The sequence below is a fragment of the Micromys minutus genome, assembly GCF_963924665.1.
Source record: "Micromys minutus genome assembly, chromosome: 4".
In the NCBI taxonomy this organism is placed as follows: domain Eukaryota; kingdom Metazoa; phylum Chordata; class Mammalia; order Rodentia; family Muridae; genus Micromys; species Micromys minutus.
Genome location: NC_137973.1, coordinates 25,200,895 through 25,211,602, shown reverse-complemented (window position 1 = coordinate 25,211,602; position 10,708 = coordinate 25,200,895). Strand labels below are relative to the sequence as shown.

Genomic DNA, 10,708 nt, shown 5'->3' with positions numbered 1-10,708 from the left:
TGTGTCTGTGTACATGTGTGTCTGTGTCCATGTCTGTATATCTCTATGTGTGCCTGGCTGTGTGTGTATCTGTGTATCTCTGTGTGTCCATGTCTGTGTGTGTCTGCATGTGTGTCTGTATGTGTCTGTGTCTGTGTACCTGTGTGTGTTTGTGTGTCAGTGTGTGTGTGTGTATACAGTCTCATGTAGCCTGCACTGTGCTGGGACTCTCATTTTAGCTAAGGACAACCTTGACTTCCTGATCCTCTTGCTTGTGCTTCTTAAATGCTGGGTTTACAGGCTTGAGTCACATGCCCAGGACGGTATTCTTGTAAACGCACACTTGTTAGATTAGAGACTTGGTCAGAGTCAGGTTAGGTTTGAAGGTGAGCTGGCTGCTTTACTGAGGGTGGCTACTCCTCCCATGGGATGTGTGGTCCCTCTTGCTTGTTCTCTTCCTGTTAGGATTCCTCTTATTCCAGGAACAAGATTGCCCCCTCTCCCGCTCAGGAAAAGGATGAGATTTTCTCTGACATTTCTTTGAATTGTTTTTGTTTCCTCTTTGGTGTTTTGTTTTTGTTCCCCCCCCCCCTTCCATACCTCTCTTTCCCTCTTTTTTTCCCTCTCTTTCTGGTTAAAAATGAGTAAATGAATAAATCAGGACCTGAAAAGATATCTCAGTGCCAGGGCACCCACACCCTTTTCTGTACTTCCTCGGCATCAGACATGCACATAGTCCACAGACCAATATATAGAGGAAAAACACTCATATATATAAAGTTAAGGAACACATGGGGGAGGGGAGTATGTGGATAGGTCTCTCCACTATGTAGCTCTGGCTGACCTGGAACTTGCTATGCAGACCAGGCTGGCCTTAAACTCACAGTCAGTCTGTCTTCCCAGTCTTGGGATTAAAGGCATGTGCCACCACACCTGGCTTGCTCTTGGGTTTGTTGAGTTTGTCTTGTAGCAGTTCTACCCACGAATCTGGTGTTCCTTGGCTGTGTGCTTAACTACACAGTATGTGGCAGCTCACATCTATAATTCCAGTACTTAGGAGACTGAGGCAGACTGAGAGTTCAGGGCCGGCCTGGGCTATACACCAAGACCATGTCTGGAATTTTTAAGTGTTTGGGATGTTGGAGAGGTGGCTCCGTGTTTAAGAGCGAATCCCAGCATCCCTATCAGGCAGCATCAGGGGATGTGATACCTCTGCCCTCCACAGGTACCTGCACTCACGGGTGAATGACTCACAGTCATTTACATGTATAAACAAAGAAAAAAAATTTAATCTCTGTAGGAGGAGGCAAAATAATAGGTACATGCATTCTTTGCTGGTACAAAGATAGGATTACAGATGTCCCCTCACTGTACAGGTATTTGTGGCTCAAAGAGATAAAGTAACTTGTGCTAGTACACCTTAGAGTAACCGCACTACACAGCTTGTAGGTGACAGTTGGGACTGGCTTCAGAATGATGCCCTTGGAAAGGAAGGACAATTAATTAAATCTTGAGCAAAGACTCTCTCCAGTTGTCAGGGCCTCGAAGGAACAGCCGGTCTAACACCCTCGGGTATGAGTGAGAGAAAGAGGGCTCGGAACGGAGGAGGAACTCCCCCAAGTCACGCAGCAAGTTCACTCAAAACTGCCACACCGCCTGTTTCTGTCACACCTCCATTCTGTCACCGACTGCCTCATCAGGGACCAGACATAGTAAAGCTGGGAGCTTGCCTGAAGGAGCCTTCGCTGTGCTTCATGCTGGCGTTGATGGAAGGCAGGAAAGAGCCGGGCAGTAAAAATAGCTAACCCAGCCCACAGGGCATTCGGTCCCGCCCTGTGCTGGCCCCACCCAGCGCTGGCTACTTTTCCCGTATTAGGCCTTTTCAACTTCACAGAGAGCCTAGGAGCTCTAGGTCTGAAGAAAGAGGATAAAGGAGGGGGGTAGAGGGAGGTGGAAGGGCATGCCCCTCAGGAGCTGACACTCTCTGCTTCCCTCTCCTCCAGTGCTCCATGGGCCCCTCCTCTGACAAAGCCTTGACCTTCATGAAGGACCATTTTCTGATGGATGAGCATGTGGTAGGAACGCCCCTGCTGGTGAAGTCCGGCGTGGAGTACACACAGCTTGCGGTGGAACCAGCTCGGGGCCTTGATGGGAGCAGCCATGTGGTCATGTACCTGGGTACCTGTGAGTATGGGCTTCCAGAATATACTCTGGAATGGGATGACCAGAGGGAGGGACCTGAACCTGGGCTGAGGCAGGAAGCCTTCGAGTCCATCCACGTGTTCAGTTCATAATTTAACAGCTATTTAGTGTGTGAGCCCCCTGCTGGACTCAGGAGGCTCAGTGCCACAGCAAGACAGTTCAGTCTCTAATCTTCCTGAGCCTTCTTCAGTCAAATGGGGAATATAGACCCCAATCTATATTCCAGTCTTGGAAAGCTTGCCTGCCTTCTGGGGGCAGCCATGTCAGAGGCAGGAGGAGTGGGCGGGGAAGGAAGCTTGACTGAAAGGGTCATCAAGGGTGACCTAGAGAAGGGTAGTAGCCGCCCCTCCCCCAGTCTCATCCAGCCCATGCTGGTCTCCAACTTACGAACACTGACCCTGAACTTCTGATCCACCCTCCTCTAACTCCCAAGTGTGTTTGGACCATAGAATAAGACCCTGTCTCGGAAAAAAAAAAAGAAAGAAAGAAAGAAAGAAAGAAAGAAAGAAAGAAAATAGAACATGGCGTGGTGGTACCTGCTTTTAGTTCTAGCACACGGGAGGTAGAGGCAGGCTGATCTCTGTAAGCGCTGGGTAGTCTAGTCTACTGAGTGTCAGGCCAGCCAAGGGCTACATAGTGAGACCTGACTCAAAAAGAAAAGAATTTACAAAGTTGGCAGCAGAACAAGACCCTGTCACTAAGGAAGGCAGACCATCACCAGCACCAGCACCACCAGGACCACCAGCACCCCACCCTTGCCCCCGGCAGGATCCCCACGATCTGCTCCACTTGACTTTCCAATTTGCAGTAGATACTTCACTATGCAGTTTTCCCATTCAGAACAGTTATGGTCTGCCTCCACCCACTCCACAAGCCCAGGAATTTTTGTCTCTGCTTTTCCCACTGCATGCCCAGCACTGGCCCAGCAGAGACAGATCTCTTAGCAGAGCCCAGAGGAGTGAATGAACCCAGTGCCTTCCTCTCAGCCAAGCACACGCCCTGGGTTTGCTGGCAATCAAATACACTCCCCAGCTGACTGTCCCTCTTTCCGGAATGACTGTAGATCCATCCCTCTCTCCTGAGCGCACACTCATTCTTGACCCTGGTCCCCTGCTTGCTAGAGAGGACACAGCATTGGGATAGACGCCCCCCCCCCCCCCCGGCTCTCCCAGCCCAGCCTCCTGTTCCCTTCTCAGCTTCATCTGCCAAGGGTCTCCTGTCTTCCCATCTTCGCACTGCCCTGGCCTCGGGATCTTTAGTCTTTTCTGTTTATTCAGAAATAGTGGGACTGAGGACACACCCCAGCAGCCAGACTGCTGTCTGCACTATGTCAAGCCCTGAGTTCGGTCCCCACCAACCACATAAAACCAGGCTTGAGGCATGGTGCCATAGACTCAAAATTCTCCTAACTCAGCTTTCTGGGTTCTGGGAAGTTGCAACCATTAGAAGGGTGGTTGGAAGTAGGGTTTGGTGTTGCAGGTCTGTAATCCTAGTTACTTGGGAGGCTGAGCCAAGAGGATTGCCATGTTAGTTCTGCCTGGGCTTCCAAGACCCTGTCTCAAAAGTAAAAAGGAGGCTGGGAAGATAGCTCAGGGGCCTAGCTTGTGAAGAGGCCCAGGACTTAACCCTTCCTTTACCCCATACTAGAAAAAAAAAAAAAAAAAAAAACAAAAAAAAAACGACACAGTCAGAGGCTGGGGAAGTGACTCAGTTGTAAGGACCTGAATTCAGATGCTCAGAACACACAGTAAACGCTGGGTGCCTGTAAACCAAGCGGCGGGGGCAGGGGGTGGGGCGAACGGGATCTTCGGTGATTATTGACTAGGCAGCCGATCTAGATGATCTAGATAATCGGTGGGCTCCAAGTTCAGTGAGCGATCCTGTCTCAGCAAGTACAGTGGGGAGTGACTGAGTAAAACACGGAACTTTAACTTATGTTGCCCCATGTATGTGTGCACGCACGCCTAACAGGTACATAACAGCACACACAAGGGAAGAGAGACCATCGTGAGAGCTCTTTATTCCCTGGGCCATGGAGGGACTGAGTGGCCTCTATGCCCTGTGCCCAGCTTGCTGGGGAAAGAAGTTCTACCTTGTCTCTGTCTCTGCAGCCACAGGGTCCCTGCACAAGGCTGTGGTGCCTCAGAACAGCAGTGCTTATCTTGTGGAGGAGATCCAGCTGAGCCCTGACTCTGAGCCTGTTCGAAACCTGCAGCTGGCCCCCGCCCAGGTAAGAAGGGATCTGAACAGAATATGGTCTTCCTGTGGGAAGCCCCTGGGGGGTGCAGGCCAGGGTGCTAGGGCTCCTGACACCTTCCATCTCTTTCCCAGGGTGCAGTGTTTGCAGGCTTCTCTGGAGGCATCTGGAGAGTTCCCAGGGCCAATTGCAGTGTCTATGAGAGTTGTGTGGACTGCGTTCTTGCCCGGGACCCTCACTGTGCCTGGGACCCTGAGTCAAGAACCTGCCGCCTTCTGTCTGACTTTACCCTGTGAGTGCTTGGTCCTGCTTGGCAGCTGAAGACAGTCTGCCTAGGTTCCCCTTCTCCAGCTTCTGGTACTGTTCCTCCTCCCGCAAAAGGGCACCAACAGTCTCATTCCCAGATTCCAGTGCTCTGGGTCTAGTTCTCCCAGGCGACGTTCCGGCGGGGTAGCTTTGAAGTTGCCCTTGCTTTCTTCCGCCTGGTCTTCCTCCCTTTAATCTGCCCCTCCCCATCACTTCGGTTTGTTTTAAGAGCTGAGTTTGCTTGCCTTGTCTTCTCAGGACTTGGAAGCAGGACATGGAACGTGGCAACCCGGAGTGGGCATGCACCCGTGGCCCCATGGCCAGGAGCCCCCGGCGTCAGAGCCCCCCTCAACTTAGTGAGTGTGGGGTTGGAGGAGGGGTCTGGGCACTTGGAGAGCTTTAGGCAGGACTGGCTACCCTGCCCTAGGGTTTCTGCAGCACCTGCCTAGGCTGAAACCTAAAGTCTTAAATTCAGGATGTGAAGTGGACAGGAGAGGCAAGCTGAGCCGGAGGCTCCACTAGGGTTCAGGTTGAGGTAGATGTGAGTTTAGTGTCTGAGTTGGAATTAGTTACTGGAGGCTGCCCACAGCCATGTCGCTCTGAACTGGCCTGATCTTGGCTGATCTCAGAAGCTAAGGGTTGATCTGCCTAGAAGTTAGATGGAGAAAGACTGGGGGCTAATTTGGGGCTTAGCTTGGAGATAGACAAGGGTTGAGCCTTGAGATTGGGAGTTGAAATGGAATCAGAAGACAGACAGGCTTGGTGGTCCGTAGCAGGAATCCCAGACACCAGGACTGCTGAGAGATCAAGGCCAGCCTGGGTTACAGAGTGACACCTTCCTTTCTCCCTTCCCACTGAACATGCCACCTCTTTGCTTCTCTCTAGTTAAAGAAGTCCTGACAGTCCCCAACTCCATCCTGGAGCTGCCCTGCCCCCAGCTGTCAGCACTGGCCTCTTACCACTGGAGTCATGGCAGAGCCAAAATCCCAGAAGCCTCTTCTACCATCTACAATGGCTCCCTCTTGCTGCTGCCACAGGATGGCGTCGGGGGCCTCTATCAGTGTGTGGCCACTGAGAATGGCTACTCATACCCTGTGGTCTCCTACTGGGTAGATAACCAGGACCAGCCCCTGGCGCTGGATCCTGAGCTGGCAGGTGTTCCCCGGGAGCGTGTGCAGGTCCCACTGACCAGGGTCGGTACTGGGGCTTCCATGGCTGCCCAGCGTTCCTACTGGCCCCATTTTCTCATCGTCACTGTCCTCCTGGCCATTGTGCTCTTGGGGCTGCTCACTCTCCTCCTCGCTTCCCCACTGGGAGCGCTGAGGGCTCGGGGTAAGGTTCAGGGCTGTGGGATGCTGCCCCCCAGGGAAAAGGCCCCACTGAGCAGGGAACAGCACCTCCAGCCCTCTAAGAACCACAGGACCTCGGCTAGTGACGTAGATTCCGACAACAACCATCTGGGCACTGAAGTGGCTTAAACAGAGACACAGATCGGGAGCTGAGCAAAGCAAGCCCCTGGCCGTGTTGGCCGGGCCGGGCACAGTGCCACTCTGACCAGGGTAGGAGGCTCTCCTCCTAATGTGTGTCACCTCCAGCACCCAGTAAGGCCTCCCCCATGGGACTCTCTTCTGCAAGCACATGGGCTGTCTCCACACAGCGACAGGAAGAGACAGACAAGATGCTTTGATTTTGATCGACCCCAAGAGCCCTCCTGCAACAAACATGCTCCAGGAGACCCTGAAAGGTGTGGATGCTGGGATTCTGAGGTGACAAACCTAAGCATCCAGGCAAGCTGGGGGCTATTCCTGCAAACTCCATCCTGAAAGATGCCACTCCGGAAGCAGCTGCTGCTTTGAACACCAGCCCACCCTCCTCCCTGGGTCTCCAAGATTCTTTATGGAGTAGGCCCCTTATGTTTCCCTTACCAATCATGCCATATGTTTGGGAAAGTTGTTTCTGAAGTCTAACCACCTTCCTTCTTGCTTCAGTTTGGACAGATTGTTATTGTCTCTGCCCTGGCTAGAATGGTGGGCATAATCTGAGCCTTGTTTACTTGTCTAGTGTGGCTGACCCTTGACCTCTTCCTCCTCCCTTTGTTTTGTGATTCAGAAAATTGCTCGTCACAGACAATTTATTTTTTATTAAAAAAAAAAAAAAGATATAAGCTTTAAACAAAGCTTATGGTGTGCTGTTCTTCTTATGGCCAAGTTCCCACCAGGAGAGCTGTGTGGAGACCAGGTCTGTGGATGACACTCTGAAGCTACTGCCTGCCCCAGCCAGCCCTTCCCTGGGCTCCAGGCAGAGAGAGCTAGGACTGCATGGACCAGCCTCAGCAGTGCCTGTGAGACTCTGACTGCCACACTTGCTGTCCCCGGCACTCCCACACTCCTCGCTCATCGTGACTCCAGCTCCGCTCCGCAGTTTCTGGAGGTGCTCCACAGCCACCCCCACCCCGGCCCCATCCATCTGTCTCCACACTTCCCCACACTGCCTTTCCCTCTCTCTGCCAGACACAGCAGCCTGCCTAACCTCTGTTCTCTAGTGTAATTCCCAGCAGGGCCCCACTTCATTTAGCTGGTTCTAACTACAGGTGTGCACAGGGCGTGTGAAACCGAGCACACGGGTTTAGGGGCATCTACCTGTGATCCCAGCACTCGGGAGGCAGAGGCAAGAGAACCCATAGCTGAAAACTAGCCTTGGCCAAACAATAAGACAGAGGCCAACCTGGGCTACCAGAATGTCTCAAAACATCAAAAAAGAAAAGCCAGTAAGTAACCTTCCCCATAACACTACCTAATTAGTTCGTACTTGGTTTCTCTGTCCTATTACCACTGAACAACACCAAAGAGCCCATCACGCCCCCTGTGCCCCTTCCCTAGCTCTCTTTGAGCCTCTGTGGTATAGCTCTCCCACCTTTCTGCTCTGTGACCTCTCTAAGATCGCCACTAAGTCTTTAATAGCAGCTTAACTGTGACCACTGCTCAGCCACACCATAGCTGCCTCTTCCTCGCCGACCTTCACTATAGAGTTTTCTAAAGTCCCTAGAGCCAGTGAGAGGGCTGGGCAAGCAAAGGCGTTTGCCACCAAGCCCGTGTGACCTAAGTTCAATCCTTGGGACCCCCACACTGGACTGAAATCTGAGCTCTACACATATGATGTTGTTCCTATATGTCCACACACATACATGCGTAGGGGCTGGAGAGATGGCTCGGCAGATAAGAGCACTGCCTGCTCTTACAGAGGTCCTGGGTTCAATTCCCAGCAACCACATGGTAGCTCACAAGTCAGTAACTCCCATTCTAGGGGATCTAAACCCTTCTTCTGGCCTCTGCAGACACCAGACAAATGTACATGTATGCAAAACATACATGCACATAAAATAGAAATAAGTCTTTTTGTTTGTTTGTTTTAAATTGTGACAAGTTCACATACCACAAAATATACCCTTAGCCACCCGGAGAATAAGATTCGATGGCCTAGACTAGACTCACTCAAAATATTATGGGACACTATTTTATAACAGTGTTCACTCTACTGTATAGCAGTACTCACCATTGTGTGGCATTATTGTGTGACAGTATTCACTATTGTGTGAAAATACTACTGTGAGACAGTGCTCACACTGTTGTGTGGCATTATTGTGTCACAGTACTTACACTATTGTGAGACACTATTGTGTCATAGTGCTTACACTACTGTGAGACAGTGCTCACACTGTTGTGTGATGTCTCTATGGCTTTTCCTTCTGGGAAACTCCACATTCAGAAATTGACAGAGGTTCACCCCTCCTCTCTCCTTGGCATTTACTTCTCTGCTGCTGCTTTTTCGTTTCCAATTTTCTTTTCTTTCTTTGTATTTTATTTTATTTTATGTTATTTTATGTTAGAGTGCTCTGCTACATATACATCCTCATGCCAGAAGAGGGCACCAGATCCCTTTACAGATGGTTGTGAGCCGCCATGTGGTTGCTGGGATTTGAACTCAGGATCTCCGGAAGAGCAGCCAGTGTGCTCTTAACCACTGAGCCATCTTACTAGCCCCATTTCCAATTTTCAATTAAAAAATGTTTTATGCGTGCATCAGGGAGTTGGGCATGCCTGTGCACCACCAATGCCTGGCTGGGTTTTTGTTTTGTTTCACTGTGTAGCCTGGAACTTATTCTGTAGACCAAGCTGGCCTCAAACTCACAGAGATCCTCCTGCCTCTGCTTTCAGAGTGCTAGGGTTAGACGTGTGTCCCACTACCACCGGCTGTTTTTGGCTTTTATTGGAGCAGTTTTCTTCTTTCATTTCTTTCCCCCCCATGGACTCCTCATACCCTGAAAGGCACTGAACAAAAGACCCTGCCTTCTTCACCCTGGCTTTCACCTTTAGAACAAGGGTTTCTCCCATGAAGCTCAGGGAGGGACTGAGACTGGACCCTAGGGACTTTCCTGCACTGTTCGAGAACTTTGGTAGCCTTTCTTGCTTGACCCCTAATTTCTCCAGCTGTTGGCTGAAGGAATGAGCAAGAAAACAGTCCTGCTTCCCAGTCATGGATCCCTTCCTCACTGCCCCAGAGCCCAGCTGCCTCTCCAGCCACCGCCTCTGGTCATCTGTATGTGACTCACCTAGAAGCTTCTCGAGCCATTCATTCTTTGGTAGATAATTCCAGAGGCCAAGGAGGCTGAGCTAGAGAAAACCCAGAAACCTGGTGGAACGATGCTTCTGAGATCTCACAAGGCCCTTTCTAGAGCAAACAGACAGCAAATAGGCTGGGAAAGAACCACCCTTGATGTGGCTGGCATTATCTAGTGACCTTCCAGACTCTAGGATTGAACACCAGTATCCCAGCTTCTTAGTCTCAAGTGGAGAGCCAACCTTGGTCCTAGCTACATCCTGGGGGTTCCAGCTTGTAAGTGACTTGTCATGGGACTCCTCAGCTTTCATAATCATGTGAGCTAGTTTCTCTAATTATCTGTCTATCTATCTATCCATCTATCTATCTATGTACCCTTCCATCCATCCATCCATCCTTTTTTCTCAGTGTGGAGAGCCATGCCTAATATATCCATCCGTCTCATCCCCCTTCCTTCCCACATGGTGCTGCATACATACACTTTGCTTTCCCGTTCCGTGTACACAGATGCTGAGCCTGCTCCCATGTCCTGCTACTGTGTACAATATTGCTATGAACACAGAAATATAAATGCTGTTCCCAGGTCTTTTCGTCGCACCCAGAAACAGAGCTAATGGATCATACTGTGTCATTTCTGTTGGCCTCCGGGAGGATTGCTCCTCACGGCTTCACACTTTTTTTGTACCTATTTACACAAGGGTGTAGGCATATATTTTTCTGAACCCACTTTAATAAGAGGTCAGCCTAATTTCTAGCCCTCCACCCGCCAGAGGTAGTGGAAAAGAAAGGTATTAGGATATGGGGGAAGTGGTCCTTTTAGAAATAGTTCTTAGGATAAGATTCAATGGCCTTGACTAGACTCACTCACAGTATTGTATGACACTATTGTATGATAGTGCTCACACTACTGTGAGACGGTACTCACTAGTGTGACACTATTGTGTCACAGCAATCACACCATTGTGAGTGGGGTAATTCCAATCTTTGTTGTTCTCAGTCCAGTCTACTAGCAAACATCAAATCTGAACCAGCAGCTGCTGTCCGGTCTACTCAGCAGACACAACACCCGACTCAGCAGACACGACACCCGACTCAGCAAGGTAGTTCAATCCAGAAGAAACCTCAACTTGCCAACCAGCTTGAATCTGCAGAAGCAAAAAGAAGCTGCAGGAACCTCAAGACACATTCTTTGGTGAGTTTCTCTTCATGACGTCACCACAGGCAAAGCTCAGAAACACAATATAAGGTGAATCAAGACATCATCAGTGGAGGCCAGTGAGTCAGAGCAAGGCAAGCCAATGCTCAAGCACCCACAGCCTGTGGGGTCACATTTATACTCCTTCATTACACGTCCTTTCATGAATCTGCTACAGCAAACCACCCTTCTCCTATGTGCTAAAGCATCAT

General features: G+C 50.4%; 1 protein-coding gene across 1 annotated transcript in view; it reads left to right on the top strand.

The window, feature by feature from the left end:
- The window catches only part of SEMA4A (semaphorin 4A), a gene marked incomplete at its 5' end in the record, with an annotated part of 17,425 nt that extends 10,644 nt beyond the window's left edge, over nucleotides 1-6,781 (top strand). The window contains 5 exons of the mRNA XM_080916294.1: nucleotides 1,983-2,163; nucleotides 4,293-4,411; nucleotides 4,513-4,670; nucleotides 4,943-5,040; nucleotides 5,570-6,781. Of these exons, the coding sequence (XP_080772420.1) occupies nucleotides 1,983-2,163; nucleotides 4,293-4,411; nucleotides 4,513-4,670; nucleotides 4,943-5,040; nucleotides 5,570-6,162 (1,149 nt within the window). The 3' untranslated portion in view covers nucleotides 6,163-6,781. The remainder of the gene's footprint in view (nucleotides 1-1,982; nucleotides 2,164-4,292; nucleotides 4,412-4,512; nucleotides 4,671-4,942; nucleotides 5,041-5,569) is intronic.
- Nucleotides 6,782-10,708: the final 3,927 nt, after the last annotated feature.